Below are 27,023 nucleotides of genomic sequence, written 5' to 3'. Positions count from 1 at the left end.
TATTAATTAAAATAAAATATAAAAAAAATATTTATTTATTTATTTATTTATTTTTACAAATCCACATATATACAGATAAATCCACAATCCGATCTTATTAGCGCGTGGAACGGATCCGATTTAATAATCGGATCTATATTCGCAGTTTTCATATTAGATTTGAATAAAATGCACACGGATTAGATCCATAAACATTCCTACTAAAAAATAAAGGATCCAATAAGGGAGTGAGAGCGAAGTGGGGGAAGAAAGAGCGTTTGTTTTGTGCCTTGTTTGTGAGTGTGAATGGTGCATTGATCCTTGTTGTACGACTTAGTATTAGTCGTTAAAATCACTAATAACTCCACCTCACAAAGTTTGTGAGACTCTGTGACTCATTTGTTGTTGGTTGGACCCAAAATACCAAAGGGAATGGATGAGTGATGAGTGAGGACTTATGGAGTGGACTCCACGTTGACAATTGACATTCCACCATTTTCCCCTTCCCTCTCTTCTCTCTGTCGTTTTCTTTCCATTTTCAATGTATGTGCTCCTTCTTTTGCTTCCCTCTCTACTAATGTGGCAACAACAAAATATTATTTAGAGCTCTGCCTTTGGCAACAACTTAACACAAAAGAATTGTGTTATGGGATTACAAAATACTATGTATATAGTAAAAATTAGTCATCAAATCAACCGTTATATAAATGTATGTGTTATTTTATACATTTTTAATATATATTTTGTATTTTAATATGATTATATAGCATAATTGTATATAATATTATGCAATATCGTATTAATTGTTTACTTACCTTAAGTAGAGTTCACGTGTATTTGATGGTAAATATTATATATTTGAAGTACATTAAACTTGTATGGATGATACTTACGCATACTAACAATGAATAGTTAATGTTACTTTTAGTCCAAAGACAAATGGAAAGTCATTTTGGTTTCCAAGACTTTTTAAATTTGTTACTTATGGAAGTTTTTTTTTTTTTTTCCATCAAAACCTAATTGCTACAATCAACTATTGAGACCAAAAATAAATGTTAACCTTAATAGCAATTTGGAAGTGAAGGGAGGAAAGGAAGGTATAGGAGTTGAATTTTGGGAATCTAGAGAGTTTAAATTGGGACACACTAGTGAGTAGTGAGTACTAGTCCCCCCCATGATTGAATGATAAGGAAATATAGCATTGATAAGGGTGAGTCTATCGCTGTGGTTGTTGTGGTAAGACTTGGCTGTAAACAACTAACAAATGCGTTGATTGAATCACAAATAAATAGTTTTAAGGACTGAACAAAAATGGAAGGTTGCTGGCAGAGGATAAAATAAATGGCTTTAAAGATTGAACAAGATCGAAGGTTGCTGGCTTTTATATCTCTCAAGAGAAAATGGAAAAAAACAAATATGAGGGACCAAGGGTTTTGAACCCGACGTGAATCGAACACGCAACCTTCTGATCTGGAGTCAGACGCGCTACCATTGCGCCACGGATCCCAGTTGTGTTGTTCTCCATTGTGGAATTTTTATTTATGTTATATATTTATTTTAATTTCTTCTTCTGCCGAAAGAATGCGTTCATCGTATAGTGGGAAAATTTTATACTGGAGAATATCCTTTTTCATTCCTATTGTAAATAAAATGTGTAATGTAAGGTAAAAATATGAATTTTTTTACATTTGCAGTAATTATTATATTTATTTAAAAAAATCTTTTTTTTCTTCCCAACACAAAAATTTTCCCGTATATTTAAGATTTCTCGAAATCTCTAAACAATTGAGACGAGCTTTTCTTTTTGGTAATTAAACGGGCCTAAGAAAAACACAAAACTAAAAAGCTAATCTGATTCTTGAAGATATGTTTTTCGAAAGAGATTCTTGATGATGTTAAAAGGGGGTGATAATGAGACGATCTTTGGGGTTTACAACAAGGTAATGGGCTTCTTACAGAAACAAGGCAATGGGCTAGGACCAATATACATTAGTGGGAGAAGGATATTAAACACATCTTGCCAAGATCAAGCCGAAAAAAACAGACGTTGCTAATGGATTGGTCTTTACACAGACCACAGTGGTGTGTACTGTGTAGGATTGCTACTTTACTCACTTGTAATATGCGAAAATGTAAAAGAATTTTTGTCGACATTTTTTTTATCCACTGGATGTAAATTCATAGGAACAACCAACGATTATTCCCTAACTATGAATTTATGTGTATTTTTCACGTGGAAATTCATCTTTTGATAGATAGGAAATTGGCTTCCAAGCGTGTTACATGTACCATGTTCTTAAGAATCGAATCCGAAAGTATATTAAAATAAGAAAAAGGTTACTTGTACAACACTAATCAATCTTTAATCAGCCTTTAATAATATTTAATTATTTTTTTATTAAGACACTCTCCTACTTTTTAAATACATATCTATAAATTAATTTAATTTAAATATTAAAATCGAAAATTTCTCTAACTACTTGTACACTTCATAAGTACTTATCGGTAGGGGTGGCAACACTACCCGAATCCGCGGGTACCCACCCCGCCCCGCACCGGGACGGGTTCTTGAGCGGGGCGGGGCGGGGTCGGATTTAGGTTAAACCCGCCCCTATCCGTCCCGGTATATATAATATATAATATATGTAACATATATAAAATAATTAGTAAAATAATCAATAATATTATATCATATATAAATTTTTACTTTAATTTATGTTATGTATGTAAATCGTGGTTATATAATTTTTAAAATTTTATTTTATTTGTTGGATTTAATAATTATAGGGGCGGGGCGAGTACTCGCAGAGACGGGTTAGGGTTTAACATTTTACTACCCGCGGGTAGGCCGGGACGGGTTTCATGCGGGTTTTTTGTCAAGCGGGGCGGGGTCGGGTAGAGCAAAAATCCGCCCCTACCCGCCCCGTTGCCACCCCTAGTTATCGGGACTTTGAGATGGGCTACGTAACTTTACATAACAAATACAGCGGGTTATTCCTTTTTTTACGTAACACTACTGCATTAGTGAATTTCAAACGAAACAGTAATCTTCCAGCTGAAGCCTCCTCTCAGTTTTCATCGGTGAAAGGTATCACCAGCTTCCAGCTGAAGCACCCTCTCTTCATTGATAAAAGGTAACACCACCTTTTACACATGTGCTTAATTAATGTTATGAAATATCATGTTTATCATTTTTAATTATAATTAAAAATAAACATACAAACTCCATTCTTATTTAATTGGAACAAGTTTGATTTTATTTGATTTTATCAATAGAATTGTTACAAATAAATTATTTTGAGTAAAGAAGCAAAAAAAAATCTAGAGTTTAAGAGAGAAGATGTAGTTGGTATGGTCATAAAAATTGTGTTTTTATTTTTCAATTATAACACATCTAATAGTATGATATTATATACAAAATATTTTTAAAACACATCCAAAATCATTTGATTCTAGCCAATGAGTTATAACTCAAATGGCATAGTCTCCCCATACTCAATTAAGAAGTTGCGAGTTCGAGTCTCCTATCTTTGGTAAAAAAAAAAAAATTATTTGATCCTAGTTTTTAAATATAAACGTTTTCAAAATCGTTAAATTCTAGTTTTCAAATATAAACGTACAGAATACAATTAATCTTTTGATTTTTGATTCGATAAAATGCATCTAATATTTATTATGTAAATTATTAGTTGGATTTTTTTGTTACTTATTTGAACATTAACGGTTTCAAAATTTTTACAATCAACAATTAATTTAAGTTTTTTTATTATTTATAAAAAATATCTAACATATATTATCATAGTATTAGTTGGAATTTTTATTACTTGTTTGAGCATTAGTATTTATTCATCTTAATTTTTTTTATTGATGTTATTGGTTAGTATTTTAGATAATGGTTGAAATTAGTTTATGTCGTAAGTTTATTACACATACAAAATAGTACAATCAAACTAAAAATATTTTTAGAACACATCCAAAGCTCTATCAAATAGCACAAGATAATTTTTTTTGGTCTTACTGATCCAAAAATGTTTAATTACAATTTTTTCTTTTTCTTATATTATAATGACCATTATTTTATTTATAATCTTAGACATCAACATGACATTTGTGATAGACTTGAACACGTAGCCGTCGTCAGAAGAAATTCACTCATTTGATACCCATATTGATATGGACGATATAAATAGTTGTGATAGTTCAAGCAATTCTGCTATAGAAACTGAGTGCACGACTGAGGTTTGTTAACATTTTTTCATTTGGAATTTTTGATATTGTCTTAATTTATTCTTCTGATATTTATGGCCGACTTTTTTACTTGCATGCTAATTATAGGTTATATATATATATATATATATATATATATATATATATATATATATATATATATATATATATATATATATATATATTCATGTGAATACATCCAAATATCCGAGCAACGGCACTATAAATATATATGTATGCACGTATTATTTTGTTATTTTTGTGCCACAATCCTTGTTAGTATGTTTTGTTTCTTTAGGTCATAATTCATCCCACCATTTCTGATGAGGAGATTCCAAAAGTGGGGATGTTATTTGGAACCCTTGAAGAAGCACGCCAATTTTACTACAACTATGCCAATAAAGTGGGATTCGAGCCTCATATAAGAAACACTAACTTCGACAAGAATGGAAGGACACACATTAACCAATCCATACAGTACAATAGAGATGGATACCGAACAAAAAAGAATCCGGCGACCCAAAGGTCAAACAAAGTCTCATCTATACATTGTAAAGCTCGCATATATGTGAAACTTGACACTGAGCTTGGAAAATGGAGACTGTCGAAGGTAGAATTAGCTCTCACGCATCGGTGTGATCCCGGTTTGTCATGGATGTTTAAGAAAAACAGGGAACTCTCCATGCACATTAAGGATGTCATTGAGCGTAACGACCAGGCTGGTATACGACCTTCGAAGACTTTTCAGGCGCTTGTTGAAGAAGATGGTGGTCGTTCTAATATGAAATTTCTTGAGAATGATGTTAGAAATTATATATCTGGTAAACTCCGAATCAATGGAGATGATACTGATGCGCAAGAGATGCTGGACTATTTTACCAGGATGAAAGAGTAGAACCCGAATTTCTTTTACGACATTTGTGTCTATGGTGACAATAGTCTCAAGCATGCATTTTGGGCGGATGCTCGATCAAGAGCTGCTTACGAGTATTTTGGTGACGTGGTGTCATTTGGCACCACATACAAGCTCAATAAGTAACCTCTTTTTCTTGGCTTATTTTTTTAAGGATTCATTAATTTACAAGCTCACTGATTGCCCCACGTGTTGATTTTTTATAGGTACGAGTTGCCAGTTGCAGCATTTGTGGGTGTTAATCAGCACGGACGGTCATGTCTTTTCGGGTGTGCTTTATTGGGGAATGAAGAGACTGAGTCCTTTGAATGACTCATGCAAATATTTATAAAATGTATGGGAAAAACACCAGATGAAATCTTAACTGATCAATGCGGGGCCATGGCAACAGCCATTCGAAATGTCATGCCAAACACTAGGCATAGATTGTGCATTTGGCACATCACGAGGAAGATACCCCATAAACTTGGAAAGTTGAGCCTATATGAGAAAATTAAAGCTACAATGCATGGGATTATTTGGGAGTCTCCCTTCGCGAGAATCATTTGAAAGTTCATGGTATGACTTCATTGAAGAGTACACCCTCCATGACAACAACTGGCTTAATGATATGAATACACATCCAAAACTTGATTGGTCTGTTTATTTGTCGTTTTAAGTGTTGACCAGATTTTGTAAAAGAAATGAACTTAAGCTAGATATCCTTTCATGCATGTTTAGTGACACAACATAGGTGACTATTTTAAAAGCATATATGTCTTTCAAAATGCAGATATCTATCATATTCGCAATATATGGGTCCCTGTTTTTCTAGAGCACAAATTTTGGGCTGGCATGAGGAGTACACAACGGAGTGAGAGTATGCATGCTTTCTTTGATAAGTACCTAATGTGTAGGAGCAGTTTAATTCAATTTGTGCTCCAACATGACAATTGTCTTGCAATAAGGAACAACAGGAGTTGGAATGCGATGCAGCAGACAATAGGGGCCTGATCCCATGTGTATCGAACTCTCCTATTGAGAAGCAGTTCCAACATGAGTACACCAACTGCATATTTCGCGATGTTCAAGCCGAATTTATCAAAAAGTGCGACTGCAACCTATCTTCAAGGATAGTGAAGGACAACCAATACTTCTATGAAGTGACTTAACAGAAGATTATTAAGGGGATGTCTGTTTACAGCGAGTATGAAGTTGTATTTTGTCCTATTTCGCACCAGGTTAGGTGCAACTACTTCAGGTTTTAGTCATATGGTATCCTCTATTGCCACGTCCTATCGGTTTTATCCCATTGTAGGGTTGACAAGGTGAACTCGTCGTATATACTATCTCGGTGGAGCAAGAATGTTTATCGTAAGTACACCCATATTAGAAGTAGTCACGACTCACGGCGCTCTGATGAAAGCATGAATATATTTAGGGGACTGTGTGTTGACTTCTACAATGTGGCCCAAGACTTTGTGCATGACAAGGAGGAGGCTGATATATTGCGTTCCGCTTTTGCGAGTGCTAAAGTGGCACTTAGCGAACATCGGGCAAAACATTCAGAAAGCATACGCACAAGTGAGTATCCTGATGGATTAAATGCTTTGCGGAGCCCTCCTCATGTGGTACCTAGGGGGCGTCCAAGCTTCAAGAGACTCGAGGCAGATTTGGACCGGAAAATTAAGAATGGTACTAAGAAACGTCGAGCTAGTAGTAAACATACAAAGGTTAGTTATGACGGCCATGGTTTAGACAATTATCTTGCTCTGGTTATATTTTTCATGTGTTGAGCCTGTTGAATTTAAGATATTCTCATATGTACAAGAAGTTGTAGCTGTTGAAGGAGACAAACATTTAAACAAGGCCACCGAGAGACACATTACTGCTAGCAAACACCCTAAGGTTTATTTTAGTGTTTATTGCTAGAAAGTATGTTATAAGTTTTGTATTTTGTAATTTAAATATCGTTCATGTATGGATACAGGATTTTGCTCCTATTGAAGAAGACTATTTCACCAACAACACCTTTTCTTGTATCCCTGAACATTTTCATCATGCCAAAAATACGCAAATGGATTCCTTAAGCTCGGTGGGTTTTACAACATTGTTGAATTCGTTCCAGAACCCTTCTGTTCATGTAAGATTTTTGCATCAGATGACTTTTTATTTATATATTAAGTTTTATTCATCCATTTTTTGTTGACATTAGTTTGTTGTATTTGTTTGTAGACACATTCTTATAGGAATATTGACTAAAGGATAACACATGCTCAATAGCAGCTCCAGCATCTACATATTTCAAATCCCACTTACATATTAGGGTGCATCCTGGTCTTTTTTTTTTTTTTAATTTTTGACAATTTCATTTCTATTTATGAATTTTTGATGTGATCTAATTCTTTTTTTTTAGAACAAAAATATCATTTTTGATGTGTCGTAAAAGGGTAGGGTATGTTTCTCATTTTTGGAGTGGTAATTTGTTTAATTAATATGGAGGACCATACTTATGTTATATTACTTAGCAGTTGCAAAGGCTAGGTTCATCGGTTCAAATGAATGAGTTTTAGATGTGTTCAGGAACCAATTTAAAAGAAGGAATATAATTTTGGATGTGTTACAAGTCAATCTAGTTAACGGTTGAAAAAAAATTTTACATGGCATAACCAAGTGTATGCACAGTGAATGAACAATTATATAAAAGATAAACATAGCAAAATAATTAAGCTTAATTGAGTCTCCTAACAACATAAAAAATGACATCCTCGATTAAAGAGCATAATATATCCATTTTGATAACTAATTATATCTGAATGGAACTGCAAAAATACTTACTTCCTCAATTAAATGACTAATAAATTGTGGAACAAAAAAAATTACGTGACAAGTCTTTTAGAGTATTTTGAGTAAAGAAGCGAAAAAAAATCTAGAGTTTAAGAGAGAAGATGTAGCTAGTATGGTCATAAAAATTGTGTTTTTATTTTTTAATTATAACACATTTAATAGTATGATATTATATACAAAATCTTTTAAAACACATCCAAAATCGTAAAATTACTAGTTTTAAATATAAATGTTTTCAAAATCGTTAAATTATAGTTTTTAAATATAAACGTACAGAATACAATTAATCTTTTAATTTTTGATTCGATAAAATGCATCTAATATTTATTATATAAATTATTAGTTGGGTTTTTTCGTTACTTATTTGAACGGTTACAAAATAAAGTATTTTGAGTAAAGAAGCAAAAAATAATCTAGAGTTTAAGAGAGAAGATGTAGCTGGTATAGTTATAAAAATCGTGTTCTTATTTTTCAATTATAACACATCTAATAATATGATATTATATACACAATATTTTTAAAACACATCCAAAATAATTTTATTACTTGTTTGAGCATTAGTATTTATTCATCTTAATTTTTTTTATTGATGTTATTGGTTGGTAGTTTAAGATAATGGTTGAAATTAGTTTATCTCGTAAGTTTATTACACATACAAAATAGTACAATCGAACTGAAAATATTTATAGAACACATCCAAAATTCTATCAAATAGCACAAGATATTTTTTTTCGCCTTACTGATCCAAAAATGTTTAAGTAAAACGGACACCTAGTTATTAATTTGCATATATTTTAATTGCTGTATCCACAACGCATGAACAATTAACATAAAAGATAAACACAGGAAAATAACTAAGGCTAATTGAGTCTCTTAACAACATGAAAAATAAAGAGATGATATCCTAGATTAATGAGCAAAATATGTCAATTTTAAACGCTAATTTTATTTGCACAGTGCTATGTTTTCCTCTTTCTCCTATTGGCCCTCCTGCATGCTGCCTCTTCTGTTCTTCTTGTTAGCTCAGCAGTGTTTGGCGCAGTCCAAGGATCTCTCAACTCTTTTCTTTTATTCCTTTGAGGCGCACGCCGTAAAGGGACATGGGCAACAGCCTCCACGGTATTCAGATAACCATTCCACGGATCAAGCATGATGTCTAGTAGGTACTTCCTCCTCATTATAGCCATGTCTTCTTGCATGCATTAATGTTCAATGTCACCAAACAATAATATCATAAAAAATATTAGAAACATTGTTCTAAATGGATCTATGGCCTACCGTTGTCCAAACTGGCACAACATAATCATCCATGTCAAGAGTTTCTGGATCCCATGAGTCCATGAATTTAATGACAAAAATTCCGCAGTCATAACTATCAATCAAGAGAAAAGCAAATATGCATCAAGTTAATTTGGTGTTGATACCCAATAAAATAAGACATCACATTGAACCATACTTATTTGGTTGAATCGGAACATCCACATAAAGGGGCTTTCCTATGCCCTCGTCCTGGACTTTGTACCATGAAAAAGTGAGTTGGGCCAACTCGTCAATAAGCTTGGCCTGTATATAAGAGGACATACCGAAATTAGTCAGATACAATTGGTTATTGATTTTAATTGGACATGATTGAAATTTGTATCGACCGTGTTTATACTTACCGCGTATTCATCCACTTTCACCCTATGATCGGTAAGAGAGGGTCTAAATAGGGAGTCAAGAGCAAAGAATGTCGCACTTTTTGGATGAAAAGCATACAACCACCAGTGATTATCCAGGCAGATGGGTACAAAGAATTGCATCATACTCAGATTTTATTTTTCGATACTCTTACAAAGATACAAAGGGATGCACAAAAAAACTTTATACTTGTTGGATGTAATATTTTTGAACATATACCGTATGTCTCTTGGCCGCCTCTACCTTGTTGAACAGACGGATCTCGTTCCCCCGACATTCTGCTAACCCCACATACTCTGAGTTGTGTTTGTCCTTAAATTTTTCAACATTCATAGGTGTCATAACACGAATCTGTACACATTTAGTCCGTATTAGTTTATTACTAGGTGTATCGGTGTAAAAACAAGTAAAAAGTAACATTGATATGTGTTCATCATACCAATATCATTGGATTAATGCAGTAGAATTCTTCTTGAAACCTCTTGGCTGGGAGCTCATTAAAGAGTGCACACATGCACTCTATGACCTGCACATGCATAAAAGCATAAAGGGCAAAATAAAAAGAGATAATAAAAGTAGGTTAAAATTCTATATACATAGCTATTATTTATTAGATTTTTTACCCGACCGTCGACCCATTCCCTCCTTCTTAATGTTTTCAGATCTCTTCGTGTTAGGTCCAACGTATAATGTGTCCAGTACCACACGATAACTTCATCCAACGGATTTCTGTCATCTATTACCCATCTGTACACCTTCTCTTTTGCATCTTCATCAAAATCTGGTGGAATTATAACTGGAGCAGGCGTTGGTGGAGTGTTATTGACAGATGTTGGTTTCGAGAAAAGCCTATTGCACTCTTCAGCATCATCTTGGGGTATTCCATGATCAACCTCGCTGCTTTCCATATCATTCACGCTTTCGTGGAGTCCGGAATACACAACCATATCTAAACACTTTGATGTCCTGCACTCCCTAAATAAAAGATGGACAGCCAATCCAAAGAAATGCACATTACAACCGCTTAAATACTAGTGTATATATTATATCCCTAGATTGAAACAATAATAATTGGTACATGTACTTACTTTACACTCGATTCATTGACAACATGGTGCTCTTCGTTGCTCACAGGGCTAGGTGCTTCACAATCAGCAACAACTTCTTCTTGGAGCTCATGACTACACACACTATGTACTTTATGTCAATATAATATAACAGAAACGGAGTTACTTAAACACATCTAAATTTACAAAATGGCATATAAATAATTGTTGAAACACATCCAAATTGATACAAATAACATTTACTCATTTCAATACTATTATACATATCGCATAGGTAAACTATAACAGCGATAATTAGTAAACGTGCTTACTTTTCAATACTAGCGATGACAGCATGGTGTTTTTTGTTGCTCACGGGACTAGGTGCTCCACAATCAGCAACAACTTCTTCTTGGAGCTCATGTCTACACACACTAAGTCATTTAACTCATTATAATAGGACTTCCTTAAACACATCTAAAATTACACAATGTTACACATTTAATTGCTGAAACACATCCAAAATGGTACAAATAAGACATATTCATTCCAATACTAGTGTGCATATTCATTAGTAAATGCACTTACTTTTCAATGCTAGCATCGAAAACTTCTTGGAGATCAAGACTATACACACCAATTCATTCAATTATTATATAACATAATGAATAATTACACTCATACAAATCTAGCCACAAAAGGAAGGAATATAAAATTAATTCTAAAGTAAAATGTCATTTAAACTTGCCTTTCCTGCCGGATTTTGGTGGCATTCAACACTCGATCTCGAGACAAGGGAACATTAATTTTATCTGAGGATGTTGAGCTTGGGTTCTCTCTATGACATAATTTTTTATCGCTAACGTCAGTCTCGGTGAGAGATTTTTCCTCATCTGACTCGGCAACAATTTTTTTCGGTCTTTTTCTTGTTCGCTCCTTAGTTCGAGGTCTAACTTGTGCACCCTGTCGCTTATCATGTGTTCTCTTTTGTGGTTCATCGACGTTGCCCTTTTCCCTCTCGGATTTTCATAACTCATCAATCTTCTGAATTAGACCCTATTAACACTATTAATTAATTCTCAAGTGTAGGTTCACAGTAAAAAAATTAAATACTTGTACATATGTATCTATACCAATTCCCGAACTTGTTCTTCCTTTACTACTTCTCTAAGCTCAGCAACAGTCCATTCCTTAGTCCATGGTTCAACGCCACCAGAATATTCCCTAAGGTCCCCGTGTTTGTTCGTATGCAAGTAAAGTATCTGCCACAAAAACACATTAGCAAATTAGCACTACCATTCAAGCGAATCTAGGTATAACAAGTGATATGGCTCAACTTACCAAAAGAGCAAACATGCATCCATCAATAGTCCTTATGCCATCTTCCTTATATTTCCTTAAGCCCTCTTTAACACAGTCATAGATGTGTCTACCCCAAAAAAACTCATTGGATTACGCACATCTATCATGCCCAGGATGAATGAAGTGATAATATACTTGTTACTTGAAGCAAACAGAAAGGCCTTCATGACAAACATTATGAAGTAGCGTCGGAACTCCTCCTTTTTTACTTCTATTGTAACCGAGCATCTAATAACATGGGTCTTAACCTCTTTTTGGGTTCTGCCTTCAAAGGTCTCTATGAGGTGACAATGCTTCTTCGTATCTAATTTCGGGAAGCTATCACCTGTAACACGAAAACCACAGGGTTGAGAGAAGTTTTACTACATCCAAAAAACACTTACTAGCAATAGTCTTACTAGGCACCGTAAAAAGAGAACATATATGCACTTTACATTAAATATATATTTTACGTATTACCATTTGCAGGGAGTCCCAATGCATGACTTATCACTCGTGCATTCACCGGTATGTCTCCGGTCTTAACTTCCAAATGCATTCGCTCCTTGTTATATGACCGTGCCAGGGCGACAATCAAATCTTGGTTCATCGACCACTTAGGGATGTGCCTCAGGCATCCAAAACCCATTTTCTCAATTCTTGGGATTTGATCGGATATTTATCTTTTAAATGCTCCATCATATGCGCAATGGCAGTTGGAGAGCAACGGGTATCAAGTGTTTTCTAAAAAATTGAGCCACTAGTTAGTATATGTTAAATTGTGTACCTCACTTGCAAACCTTGAAAACTCCTAAAGTGAGAAACAAACTACCTTTTTAGGACCCTCGGGTTTCTTCGGCCTTCCAACTTTCTTTTTGACATTGTTAACATTAGATTCATCAAGTTTGCCATCGGAAGCCTTACTAGCTGCTGATTTTCCTTTCTTTGTACCAGATGAAGTACGTTTTTTAACTGGCATTATGATTCTACACTGCACTTTGTTCATATCATAAGGTTAAACATAAAGTTTTTATCGAAAACACTTGTAGAATTGAGGTAACAACATAAACACATCCTGAATCATAATAATCTATGCTAATTACTTGTAGAAGTTCTTATCGTTATTCTCACCCCAACAAATAGATATATTTCTTTTAATTGCAGTGTAACCAGCTCATGCATCCCACTCAGCAAGCTAATTGACTATGAAAGCCATGTAACAAAAATCACACCTTTCAACCATTAACACACTACAAATATAACTTAATCATAATTTTCTTGCACCCGTCAGAGTTAATCCATTCTAAAAAGTAAAAAACTCAAAATTAAGAAAATTATTTACTATTGGGGAAAAAAAGAAAGCTTTCATGTAATGCTGTAACACTTTAACACACAAATAAGAATATTAGTGCTCAAGTATAATAATCGTTCAAGCCTACGATATGAATTTCAAGCCTACGCTAATTTCTGACCCAAATTGCCCAGTAATAGCTACATTGATGTAATCTAAAGCAGCAAGTATGAACTTACCCACAAATAGCGATTACTGCAAGCTAACCAACACGAAAAGCTCGGTTCAAAGATGTAAACACTTCTAAAATTCAGAAATTGCACATGCAAAAATAAATTCACATTACAATATATATGTAAATCTTCTCAAGCCATTTTATTCGGATTTTAATTTTCAAAAAAAAAATAAAAAAATCAGAATTTTATACAGAATAATACAAAAATTAGTGGTGTCAGAATAATCCAAACCTCAGCTAAGTCGTCGGCGTGGACAAACGGCGGTGAGGAAGATGAGCTTGGAAGGAGAGGAATGCAGCGTTGTGGATGATCGCCATGATAGAGGAACGGGTGGCGCGGACGAATGGCGGCAGGGAATGACTTCTCGAGGTTGTCAACGTGCGCCGCTGAGTTGCTGTTGTGAGTCTCTGGGTTTTGGATGTGGGGCGTCGACGATGAAGGCCAAAGAGGACTGTGGTGCAGACGAACGGCGGCAGGGAATGAATTCTCTGTGTCTTCAGAGTGCCGCTGAATTGCCGTTCTGAGTTTTTGAGTTTTGGATGTGGGTTTTGTGACTTCTCTGCTTCTATTTTGAATGTGTTTAGTAAATAATTAAATAATTTAAAATTTTAAACAGAATTTTAAAAGTTGAATTTTAAATTTTGAGTAATTTAAATTTTAGATGTGTATTTAAATTATAATATATTAATATATTAAATATATTAAATTTGAAATAGAAATTTAAGATTTAAAATTTAAATTTTAGTTTGATTTAATTTGTATTTTAAATATGGATTTAATTTTTAAGACACTAAATCTATTTATAATTTTTAGATGTGTTTGTTTTATTATTATTTTTTGAATTATTGTAAGAAAAGGCTGAATGTTGTACCATTTTTAAAGGATACCTAGTTGAATTGTTAAAATAAAGAATCAAATCTGAAACACACGCATAAACAATCAAATACCACATTTATAAGAGAGTACCTAGAGGGTTAATTATTTAAAATACATATGGAAGAGGGGAGGTGAGAGAAGAGGAAGTGGTAGTGGGGGGCTCGTGAGGATAGGATACACAGTGAGATATCTGGCGATGCCGGAAGAAGGAATAAGGGGGAGAGTGGGGGTTGGTGTTGTGGAGGGAATAAGGGTGTTGGTACGGGAGTGTAGGGTTGAATGGTGGGGTATCTTCGAAGATCTTGTTTAGAGACAAAGTTATTGGTTCTACCGTTAGGGTCACGGAATTTTTGGTGGGTAATAAGATGGCAACTGTTACGATAATGAGCGGAAAGTCTGGCATTTCTTGGGTCCGGTTTATGCTAGAGGCTCGTGCAGTGTTAGCTGAACCTTATCATGATGCTATCATCATCAAGGTGTTTGGGAAGCGGTTTAGCTATACCGCCATTACTTATAAGCTTAAGAATGTTTGGAGAACCAAGCGGTTTAGCTATGTCGCCGTCAAATGATGGAGCACCTCCTTCAGGCCCTCTGAGAACTCCTTCGAATCGACATTGGTATGGATTCTTAATATCTGGTATTATGATGAAGAAGCCATGCGTCATATAACTATAATGGCTGCCATTGGAATACCATTCCGTGTGGACTTAGCTACTAAGTCAACGAAAAGGGAAAAGTATGCGAGGGCTTGTGTTCAAATAAATTTGGATCAACATGTGATTACAAAGATTGGAGTGGACGATAAAGTTTATGATGTGGAATATGAGAATCTGTATCTAATATGTTTGAAGTGTAGCTGCTACAGACAGACACTGTGATAAAGGAAAGTGCACAGAACTTGCTTATGTCGATAACGTGGTGGAGGGACTGCGTGTGTCTCCGATGAGTAAGCAGTCGGAACTACCGTTGATAACAAATCCTCATTCGAAAATAGTAAAAGCTCTAACTTTTAAATTTGGTTCTGTTTCCAGAAAGGAGGCGCCGGTTATGGAAGGACCGAATTCCACCCGGGAAAACATTACGTGATTCAAAGCAATCTTTGAGCCATGCAGATGATGAGGGGTGGGTCCAAGTGAATAGGAAAGAAAAGGACAAGCTGTCCCAATCTTCCACAAGGAACCCATTATAAAATGACACTAAGACTAGGAGCATTGCTGGAGCGAAACCAAGTCTTCCTTCACTTGGGCTTGGGAATAAGTCTTCTTCTTCTTCCTCCACACACAAGCGACAGTGACCAGGGTCCTTGCAAGGATCCCCTATTGAAGTGTTGCTTAGGAAGTAGGGGGATGAGGCGCGGTCAAGCATCACTGTGGCGGTGGGTGATACCCAAAAGCCTGGAGACAGAAGCCCCACCATGTAACTCTTTTGTGGTAATGTTCCAACTTTTCCTCAAATGATTTTTATGGATTGTGCATCTTTAAATATCATTAGTTGGAACGTGAGGAGAGTTTCTAATAGGATATGTCAGGTTCATTGTAAGGAATTGGTTAGAAAATTTCAACCGTCATTTTTTATTCTTATTGAAACACATGTTATCTTTAATTCTATGAAAGATTTTTTGAGCAATTTGAGTTATTTTTCTGTGGGTATCTCGGAAGCTGTAGGTCACAAGGGTGGTATCTGATTTTTATCTTCAGATCATTCCTTTGTTTGTTCGGTTCTCTGGATTTTTGAACAATGTTTAACTGTTCGTATTGACAGAGCTGATAAATTTTGGGTTTGTAGTGCCATTTACAGGAGCCCCCAATATTCTAATTGTAATTTGCTATGGCATCATCTTAGAGATATCTCCTCCACAGTGCTAGATCCTTGACTTGTGCTAGGAGATTTTAATGAGATTGTGTGATCAGATGAGGTCAGGGGTCGTAATTTTTATCCTTCTCGCAGTGCCTCTTTGTTAGATGCTCTAGATTTTTGTAATCTTTTTTATTTAGCTACTTCCGGATAGATGTTTACTTGGTTTTGGAGAACAGATGGGTTTAGAAAAATTGCTAAAAGGCTTGATAAAGTGTGTAGCAATGGTGACTGGAGGTTGCTTTTTCCGGAGGCTTATGCTGAGGTTCTGTGTCACCTTCACTCGGATCATTGCCCTCTCTTAGTTCGGTGCCTTGAAGCCCCGATGAAGAGGGGTGCCAGACCTTTTAGATTTCAGGCGACCTGGACATCTCATCCGGAGTATAAACCATTAATCAAGAAAACATGGGACGGGATTTTTACTGCAGGGTGTATTCAGAGGAGTTTGAACTTGATTCAGAGTGCTTCGTTAGAGTTCAATTCTAAAGTCTTTGGAAACATTTTTGCCAACAAGAGAAATCTTGAATTTCAATTAGAGGCTATTCAAAAACGGCTGGAATTTAGTGATGATGCTGAACTGAGGGAGAAGGAGGAGGATTTAAGGGCGGCGTTGAATACTATTTTGGCTTAGGAAGAACTATTCTGGTTCTAGAAGTCTAAGAGCAGTGGGTGTGATATGGGTATCGTAACACTAAATTCTTTCACTTACAGACTATCATTTGGAGGAAAGCCAATAAAGTCCATGGTCTTCTTATTAGTGATGGTTCTTGGGCTATGAATCAGGATGTTCTGAAATCTGAGGCTTTGAAATTCTACAAAAAGCTTTTTTGTTCTACTGAGCAAGTTGAAGTTTCGTGTTTGGGAGTGATTCCGTCTCCTAAGTTTAGCCCGGATGCTTGTGTTTCTGTTACTCAGCTGGTGTCCTTCTTGAAAGTTAAGCAAGCATTTGATAACATGAGTCTCTTGAAAGCTCCTGATCCTGATGGTTTTTTCAAGCATTTTTCTTCAAAGAGTATTGGGAGGTCGTCAGTCGGAATGACTGGCAAGCTGTCCAACGAGCCTTTCTTGGTGGTCCCTTGAGTCTGTCCTTGGTTGAAACTCTCATACTTCTTATTCTCAGGTGCGAAACCCCTAGTGATTTCATGGATTTTTGGCCTATTAGCCTCTGCAACATCATCAACATCATCTATAAGATCATTATGAAGGTCTTGGTTAACAAGTTGCAACCTTTTCTTGATGAGATAGTAAGCCCTACTCAAGGGGGCTTTATTCATGGTAGGGGTGCTCCGGATAACATTATCGTTTCTCAGGAGATGCTACATTTTCTCAAGAAGACTAAGTCAAAAAAAGGAGCCATTGCTTTCAAAATTGATTTGGAAAAGACATATGACAGAGTGAATTGGACTTTTCTTGCGAAGTCTTTGGGTGTTTTTGGCTTCCCCCAGTGCACTATTTATCTTATTATGAATTGTGTTCATGCATCTAACCTCTCCATCTTGTGGAATGGTGTGAAATTGGAGGGTTTCTAGCCTAGGAGGGGGCTTAAAGAAGGGGACCCTATGTCGCCCTATTTCTTCGTCGTTTGTATGGAAAGGCTAGCTACCTTCATTGAAGTCCAAGTCAGTTCTGCAAACTGGGAGGTTGCGGCTGTCTCTCGAGATGGGTCGCGGTTGTCATACTTTATGTTCGCTGATGACTTGCTCCTATTTTGTAAGGCGACCAGGTCTCAAGTTCGGAATTTCATGAGAACTATGAATCTTTTTTGCAAAGCTTCGGGTATGAAGGTTAATTTTGAGAAGTCAAAAGCTCTTTGCTCTAAGAATATATCCAATAGTTGAAGAGAGGTGCTGATGGGAGTTTCTAAGATCTGGTTGACGAACGATTTGGGAAAATATTTGGGTGTTAACATTGGACACCCACGTTCTTCTAGAGATTTTTTGCGAAAACTTTGTCCCATATTAAGTCCAGATTGGCAAATTGGAAAAGTAGGCTTCTTAATAGAGCTGGTAGACTATGTTTGATTAAATCTATTACTTCTGTTTTACCTATTTACCATATGCAAGTCTCTCTTTTTCCTTCTATTTGTGCAAAAACTAATGTTATCATGAGGTCTTTCTTGTGGAAGGGACAAGTTGATGTGCGGTGCCTTAAACTGGTCAAGTGGGAGACAGTTATTACTCCTCGCAATTTTGGTGGCTTGGGTGTTAGAGATACGAAGTGTGTAAATCTGGCTTTAATGGACAAGCTTCTGTGGTAATATCTTTATAGTTCTAATAAGCTCTGGGTTCGGGTCTTGAAGGCTAAATATGGGTCAGATGTTCTTATGGAGAGTATGGATTTTATTGGTGCCTCGGGTATTTGGCGTGACATCATGAAGACTAAGGTCAAGATACAAGAGGAATTTTCTTGGAACATCAGTAGTCTTTCTCAATCCTTTTGGTTTGGAAAGTGGCACCCGGATGGTTGTCTTGCTGCTTTTGTTCCTTTTGTTCATAACACAAACATAGCTTTGAGGGTAGAGGATGTTTGGTCCCATGATAACTGGAATTGGAGTATTATTCACTCCCATTGATAATGACTTTAAAATCAGGTTAGCTTCTATTTGACCAGGTTTGTATGGTGATCTTGATCCTAGTTGGTTGTGGAGTAGTTCTAACTCCAAGGCTTATTCAGCTAGGTATGGATAGATTGATTGCTGAGTCATAAGATTTCTTGGGATCCTGCTATTAATTTACTCTGGCTTTGGCAGTGGATCCGGAAAAGATTAAGCTACTTCTGTGGCTTGGGATTCAGAATGCCCTGCCAACCAGTCTATTCCGTTACCGCAGAGGCTTAGCTATTTTTGCGATCTGCCGTCGGTGCAAGCTGGTGGAAGAAGACGTGTTGCATTGCTTCAGAGGTTTAATTAAAGCCCACATTGTTTGGCATACCTTGGGAATTGGACGAAACATAGATGACATTGGCAGGGATTTCCATAGTTGGGTCAAGCATAACCTTCATGAGAGCTAGTGCTTGTTCTTCGCGGCAGTTTGGTGGATTTGGCGTGATTGCAACAATGATATTTTCAAGGATGATGATGCCTGGAATACTTTCAAGGTAATTCTTCTACTGAAAAATGCAGCTAAGAATTTTGGTGCCATGTATGTTTTTGTGGGAAATGCAAACCCGAATTCTCCTTCCTTTTCTTGGATTCCTCCTCCTAATTCGGTGATTAAGTTAAATTGTGATGCTAGTGTTTTGGTTTCTCGACATGTGGCTAGTTTTGGGTGCATTCTTAAGGATCAATTGGGTAATTCGATTAAGGGTTATTTGGGTATTTTTTCTGAGGTCAATGTTGTTGGAAGTAAGCTTTTTGCCATATTATGCAGTCTCTGTTTGGCTTCAAATTGTAGGTTTAAAGAGGTCATTTGAGAAACGGATTGCATCGAGGTATATCATGCTATTGTTCAGAGCTCTTCAAATATTCATCTTAATCTCGTAGTCAAGATTCAAAAACTGTGTAACAAATCCTGGATTATGGATTTGTCTCTAATCCAACTAATTGCAAATGCATCAGTGGATTACATGGCAAAAGTTGCCATGCATTGCAATATTTCTTATATGGACTTGGATTATGAATTTGCCTCTAATCCAACTGCAAATGCGTCAGTGGATTACATGGCGAAAGCTGCCATGCATTGCAATATTTTTTATATGGAATGGTTGTTGTCCCAACAAGATTTTGTTGAATTTTTTTAGCAAAGGATATGTCCCTTCCCTCAATTTTTTTTCTATGTTTCTTTTGTCCTTATTCACCAAAAAAAAAAACCACATTTGTAACCTTATATTTTAATAAGACCCATTTTTTTTACTTGAATAAGTCTTCAAGTGTGATTAAAAAAATTTATGGCTTATTTTTGTAAAATTCAAAGACCTATATAATAAAAAATTTTTAAAAACCAAAATATCCAATATAAAATTTCTTAAGAAACTATTTGAGTATATACTCTATTTTCAATTGAGTGCTAGGAGGCTAATAATTTTTGTGATTTATAACCATCAAACAACTATTAATAATGATTTTAATAGTGTGAAATTGATGTAAGATTTCATCTAATGGCTCACTTTTCTTTGCTAGTTCTTTGATGGTTATATACTGACCAGAATTCAATAAAATTGCTAGCCTCCTAAACTTTTCCTTTTCAATTTGCAATGAAGTCTGAAATTGCTGTCCCTAGACTTTTTCTTTTCAATTTGCAATGAAGTCTTCTGTGATCTTTCAAAACGTTTAAGGGCTTAACTATCACCTTTTAGAAAATCAAATCAACTGTTATGTTGACTCCCAAAAAAAACATTGTTTAACTCTGATAATTTTTTATATTGAAGAAATAGTTACACAATTCAAATCTCATTGTTATCAATATATTTGAGAGCCTTCCTGTTGCCTGTTGGAGACCATATATCTCAATGCCAACAAAAAGTAAAATCAGTAACTCTTAACATGAACAACTATGGGGGCTGATTTGGATAAGCAATTACGCATGAGTGGAGATTACAAGAATAACTGTTAATGATTGCCATTCCCTGTAGATGATGACTAACAATTGAATCAATCAACTAAATTAGAAGAGAGAGGGGGTGGGGGAATGATGACCTTGGTTGGAGTTGGCTTGCTTAGACAAAATGTTCAGTTGGATATTCATGTTCATATCCATTGTAGTCATAGTACAGTCTCTCCCCTTTTGATATATCTCTGTTAGCAATTAAAAGAACCCGGCATTCACCATTGACGTCAAATCTCACACACTTCAGGTTCTGCTTCTTTTTTCCTTCCCTGCATGGAAAACAACTCCCTTCAATGTTTTATTTCTATCAAACATTTACGTTACTTAGATTCAAAAGATAATGTTACACTTCACATGGAGTGCAAAATCAAAAAGGTAACATCTGACTAATCTTGATAATCTAAATGCATGTTGGAGCCCATATATAGTACAATGTTAGCATCTGACTAAGCCACAATAAAAAGGATGATTTTATATACCAGACTATACTACTCGATCAATAAGGTGTTACATATAGCTTACTTATAGTTATAGGGAAGCTTCTTGTATGGGGAAAGTATATTATAGTTCTTGATGGTGCAAGATTCCTTATGAATCATGACCATTTAAATTTTGAACCAATGACAAAGATTTAAAATTTTTATTAATTATAAAATAATCATATTTATATTTAAATAATTTAAAAAATAATTTTATTTTAAAATTTCATTTTTATCCTTTCTTTTTTTTTTCCTGCAACACTCCAAACATCAACACACCACCGCCAAAAAAACTTTTTGCACGGGTCATCATTTAAAAGTTGGGTTCATCTCCTTGCCTTGAATTTCATTCAAAGAACCACGCCACCACCCTGCTCCACTGCCTCACCGGAGCACTAACTCAGCATCTCCGCCGCCAATCTCCTCCGCTCACTATCACCCCTTGTCAGCAGTACCTCACATGCTTCTTGCCCTCTCCGGTGCTGGCATCGCAGCGCTGCCCGAAGGGAACCATGACATCAGTTTCTGCCGCGCAGCTTTAGGGTCTCTAAGGAAGAGTTTCGGGATGGAGAAGATGTCCAAGTTCACAAGAGCGTGTTGGATCGAAAATACAAAAGAGAGAATGATTTGGTTCGAAGTTTGAATGCATAACAAGAAGAACAATCTCACAAAAAAACAGAGAGCAATGATAGTGTTGGTGTTACCATTAATGGTGGTGTTGATATTTTTATAGTGGTAGCAGTAAGCATTATGATGGAAGATGTTTAATTGAAGAGAAGATAGAGAAAAGGATAGTATAGACATTTTATAAGATTATTTTATATTCTGAGATAGAAGTAACATATGTAGGCAGCAAAGAATAAGATTAAAGATTGATGAAACTTACGGTGTGTGGTTGTTTATGCCATTGATGAAGCGTGCTATATTGCTTCGTTTATCTGGACAGATGACAAGCGTTTGGGAGGGATTAGAAGCAGAAAGAAGTGTCATCATGCTATCCCCATCATCATTTTCCCTATTCTTTAAAAAGTCCACGTCTCCAACATATTCTGTGATTATGGTTAAATCTCTTATGAATCTATCTGCCTCAACAGTGAACCTGCACAAACAGAATCTGAAAAATCAAGCTCAATAGAAAGGCAGAAATGTCAGTAAAGAGAAATGTTTCATAAACACAATCATCATTAATACTCCTCGGCGAGACGGCGACATACTACCCATTCATCATATAAAGATCCCACATCCGATCTATGATGGATAAATGATATCACTACATAAGTATGATGATGACTACATCACTAAAAATCAGTAATAAACTACCTGTGTGTGCAATTTTCAATTAAGATCCCACATACTTGAGAGTTCACCTAAACTTGTGGAGCTTACACAAGTACCTATAAAATCGTAAACTCAATCGAAGACCTAAACCAGTGAACTTACAAAAGTTTACCAGTTAACTAGAGTTTGATGAAGTTAAAGGTAGTCACTAGATGAATTATGGAATTTACATTTATTCGCACAACTAGTTTCAAGTTACCTTCCCAGTTCACCACTTATTACACTGCTAGCAAAGTGTTCAGTTATTTCCACTATTCATGAGAAGAGAAAATGCCAATTTATGTTTGTATATCTGCTTACCCTTCTAGAGGATCAAAAACAACCATGAGGGGTGGGCATTCTCCTCTTTTCATCATAGTTCTGCACAAGTTTAAAGTTTCTGTGTCTTCTTTTGATAAGACCTGAATTAAATACACAAATTTGTCTAAGTAGCAAATTCTAGATCAATAGGAAAATAAAGGAAAAGTAAAAAGAAAAATGAAGAAATACACACGTAGTCACTCTTTTTGCACAATTGAAGAATCAATTTGAGAATTACGAAATATGTCAAACTTGTGACAACTAACTCACAATAGCTTGGATTCACGCTGTCATACTACTGTTTTTTGGATGCTTCAACTTTTGATTTTGAAATTTTAATATGCAGCAACTATTGTTACTCTTTTCTTATAGGTGGCAACTACTGTAACTCTAAGATTCTATTTAACTGTTTTCTTACCCCCTCTACTGTGTTATCAAATACAGTCTTGCATAAGCCGTAAATTTCATATGCAAAATCTTGCTTGTGTCATTTATCTGTGAGATAACCTATCAATAGCTCAGAACAAGACATATTTAACAGGCAATGGAATGGCATTATAAAAAATAAGAGTGAAATTATCATTTCTCTATTTAATATTTATATGTTTCACTTAAAGTTGCAGAACTGGTCATTTACAAAGCAAATCATTCTACAGTTCCTCTGACTTATGATGATTGCTCCCCAAACAGTTAAACAAGTGCAACAACTCAAATGGTATAAAGTCTACTATTTTGATAAAAGGGATAGACAAAATGATTTTGCAACTTGTTACTTTGTTAGGCACATACTCCATCTCCTTTTTTCCCCTCTCACTTTTCTTTTTTGGTGTGGCTCCACGTTTTAAGCCTGTCTAATTAAACAAATTCTTCAATGCAGAAAGTGATATTAATATACATTAGTCAGCACTCATCAGCACCACAAGCATTACTAAGAAGAAAGTATAATGTATAATATTCTTTTAAGATGAGGCCTGCACTATAAACCATACTTAACAGTGTCTCAATATAATTCTTCTATAAAGATAACAATTCCATAAACAAGCACAAAACACAATGACATACTTATCATTTCAATAGGAATTTCCAATTTTCACATAGCACGAAATTCAGAACAAATTCATCTAATTGACATTTTCACAAACATGTTACCTGCATCCCACCACTCTCCAAAGCAGGACAATTAGCAGATCTTGGCGCCATACCAGGAATGTAAGTAAGCTCATTGCTGAACACCGCTTTTGTCGCCATCAGTGCTGTAGCCAGCGATGCCATCTGCTCCAACCTTCTCTTAGGATCCTCGGTCGGAACGAACGGAAGAAGCTTCCTCTTCTTCTTCTTCAACAAAGCCACGCTGCTTCCCCGCTTCCGCTTCTTCCGAACATCTGTAACAACACAAAAACAAAATCAGAAGAAAAAAAAAATAATACTAGTTCCAATTAGCTTCAAATCTTCACTTTCATAATAGAATACTACGCTCCATACCTTGAATTGAAGTTAAGGTTTCCTCCGAAGACCGTTTAATTCTAAAGAAGTCAATGATTTTGGTCTGAACAAGTGGAAATGCTGCATTAATCCAAACGAAAACGCAGAAGCTGTTAATTATTATAAAAATGAAAAAATAAAATTCTGAATCTAGTAAAAATAGGACAACATAATATAGCTACGTAGATCTGGTGCTGAGAAAAAAATAAAATGAAATTGATCATGTAGCCGTCAGTTATTATGTAATTAAAAATTTAAGATTAAAAACTGTACATTATTATTTGAGAGTATTGTTCAAATATTATGGATTTGTAGATCTGGTGCAGAAAAAGAAAAGTAAGTTTGAAATTAACCAAAAAAGGGGAACATACATTTTGGTTTCTTGGTGTCACTGTGGGAACAAGAGGGGCAGAGCCATGAGCCTTTGGGAACGGAAGGAAGGATAGGTCGGAGACAGAAGAGGTGGTAGCCTCGATCGCATTTGTCGCAGAGGAGAAGCTCCGCCGGGGAGTCGCCGGAGGAGCAACGCTCGCAGATGACGTCGTCGTCGAGGGCGGGCTTGGGAGCGTGGGTTCTTCTTCGCTTGAGTGACATGGTGTGTGTGGAAGAAGAAGAAGAAGAAGAAGCAATGGAGAAGATAGATACAGATGCGAGAGAGAGAGAATGGTTATTTGTGCAGTGCAGAGTGTGCAAGTAATCGAATAATCATTTGGCGGGTTAATTTAGTTACGCGCCAAATTGGGTCTCCGCGCGAACTTTTTTGTCAGGAAGAGTCAGAGCTCAGAGGTTTGCTGGTCTATTACTATTAGGATATTCATTTGCTCCCATGTAACTTGTGTTATTTGCAAAGGTGAACCCTTGTTTCTGTTGTAATTGTCTATGTGGCGCAGGGAAGATTATCCCAAAGATTGGGCCAGGCCGGAGAAGTTATTAATGGCTTAACTTTTCTGGGCCTTTCTTTTTGTTATAGTTTACCTAGAGATTTATTTTTTGTGTGTAAGGGAGGAAAAAAAATGTAAAGCGTGGAAAGTCAAAGTCCATTAAAAAAACTGCACAAAAACTGCACAAATCCCGCCTTGTGCATGCAGCAACCCATTGGCCAGCGGTAAACCCTTAAATGGAGTTCAGTACTGCGACGGATTAGTCCTTGACCTGCCGGGTTGGGGGATACCGTGGGAAACCAAAAAAAAAAAAAAAAAAAAAAGAAAAGAAAGGAAAAAAAAAAAAAAAGAAAAGAAGTACGATATCATTATCTAGAAGTGGGTTGTGTGAAACTCAGATCTCCAAATTGCCGAACTAATGGTTTCTGATCCGAGAGATTGATTGGGGAAAATAAAACATTGTGGATGATTTTAAATTTAAAATAACGTTGGGGTAAATTTAATTTTGATAAAAAAATATTAGAGACTAAAATAGTACTTATTTCTAAAAACAAAGAGGATAGGTTGAAATTAAATATAAAATGAATCACTCAACTTTTTATTCAATTTCTTTATGTAATAGGAAATGATTTCCTCCACCTAACTTGTTTACACAATAATTTAGAAATTAAATCGCAGGAGATCACTTAATTTTCTATCCAATTTTCTGATACAATAAGAGAGAAACTCACTCAAATAAATAAAAACAAAATACATCAAGCCAAATTAAACATTCTAAAAATATATACTAATAATTTTAAAATAATATTTGAACTTTTCGTATTACGAATATTTAAAACATATATCATCTTAGGTTGGATTATTCAAATTTTTTTATGCAACAAGTAAATAATTTTTTTTTTACCAAAGATAGGAGACTCGAACCCGCAACCTCTTAATTGAATATGGGGAGACTATGTCATTTGAGCTATAACTCATCGGCAATCACTCACCTCACTTTTTTTTTTTTTTTTACCAAAGATAGGAGACTCGAACCCGCAACCTCTTAATTGAGTATGAGGAGACTATGCCATTTGAGCTATTACTCACTCGAACCCGCGACCTCTTAATTGAGTATTTGAGTATGGGGAGTATAACTCATTGGCAAAAATTTGGAAAGATAGGAGACTCGAACCTGCAACCTCTTAATTGAGTATGGGGAGTCTATGCTATTTGAGCTATTACTCATTGGCAAAAATTTGAAAAAATAGGAGACTCGAACCCGCAACACAAAGTAAAATGTGCATAAAGCAACTTAGAATTTTTATTCATAAAAAATATTTAAAATATCTCACAAAAAATATTTAAATAGATTTCTAACATATTAACCTAAAATAAAATAATTTTTTTAAATATGATTCTAAAATTAATTCTAATTAAATTTAATTTGATTTAAATTTAAAATTTAAAAAATATTACAATTTACAACCAAATTAAATTCGTGCGATTCAAATAGTGAATAGCACGATTTGATACGAATTAGTGCATCAGTGATTCAAATAGGTGAGGAGAATGAAATAATTTTAGTATTCGAACGATTCAATCTGTAAACCGCACGATACGAGTAGGAATCATGAATCGAGCTTTAGTTTACTATTTAAAAAAGAAGAGAAAAAAATAGTGACCCGACACAGTACCCCAAAAACCTGACGCGAGGAAGAAGATCACTCCGTGCATAAAGAATACGACCC

At 35.5% G+C, this 27,023-nt stretch overlaps 1 protein-coding gene and 1 non-coding gene across 2 annotated transcripts; both read right to left on the bottom strand.

The window, feature by feature from the left end:
* Positions 1-1,413: 1,413 nt before the first annotated feature.
* On the bottom strand, positions 1,414-1,485 carry TRNAW-CCA (transfer RNA tryptophan (anticodon CCA)). Its single transcript has one exon. It is a non-coding gene; the product is annotated as a tRNA-Trp (tRNA).
* Positions 1,486-20,602: 19,117 nt separating this feature from the next.
* On the bottom strand, positions 20,603-25,252 carry LOC112755371 (histone-lysine N-methyltransferase ATXR6). The gene is made up of 6 exons (XM_025803416.3): positions 24,784-25,252; positions 24,413-24,493; positions 24,080-24,312; positions 22,931-23,031; positions 22,179-22,391; positions 20,603-21,082 (listed from the first exon to the last, which is right to left on the bottom strand). The coding sequence occupies exons 1-6, from the start codon at positions 25,004-25,006 to the stop codon at positions 20,923-20,925; spliced, it is 1,011 nt and encodes a 336-aa protein (XP_025659201.1). The 5' UTR covers positions 25,007-25,252; the 3' UTR covers positions 20,603-20,922.
* Positions 25,253-27,023: the final 1,771 nt, after the last annotated feature.

This window comes from Arachis hypogaea, chromosome 16 (genome assembly GCF_003086295.3).
Source record: "Arachis hypogaea cultivar Tifrunner chromosome 16, arahy.Tifrunner.gnm2.J5K5, whole genome shotgun sequence".
In the NCBI taxonomy this organism is placed as follows: domain Eukaryota; kingdom Viridiplantae; phylum Streptophyta; class Magnoliopsida; order Fabales; family Fabaceae; genus Arachis; species Arachis hypogaea.
The sequence above is the reverse complement of the archived record's forward strand: the minus strand, read 5'-3'. Positions and strand labels throughout refer to the sequence as shown.

Coding starts and splice junctions, on each gene's coding strand:
- LOC112755371 (XM_025803416.3), bottom strand. CDS start 25,006: ATGTCACTCAAGCGAAGAAGAACCCACGCTCCCAAGCCCGCCCTCGAC. Junction 23,032..24,079: donor TGGAGAGTGGTGGGATGCAG/GTAACATGTTTG, acceptor TATTTAATTCAG/GTCTTATCAAAAGAAGACAC. Junction 22,392..22,930: donor GTTTTTGATCCTCTAGAAGG/GTAAGCAGATAT, acceptor CTGTTTGTGCAG/GTTCACTGTTGAGGCAGATA.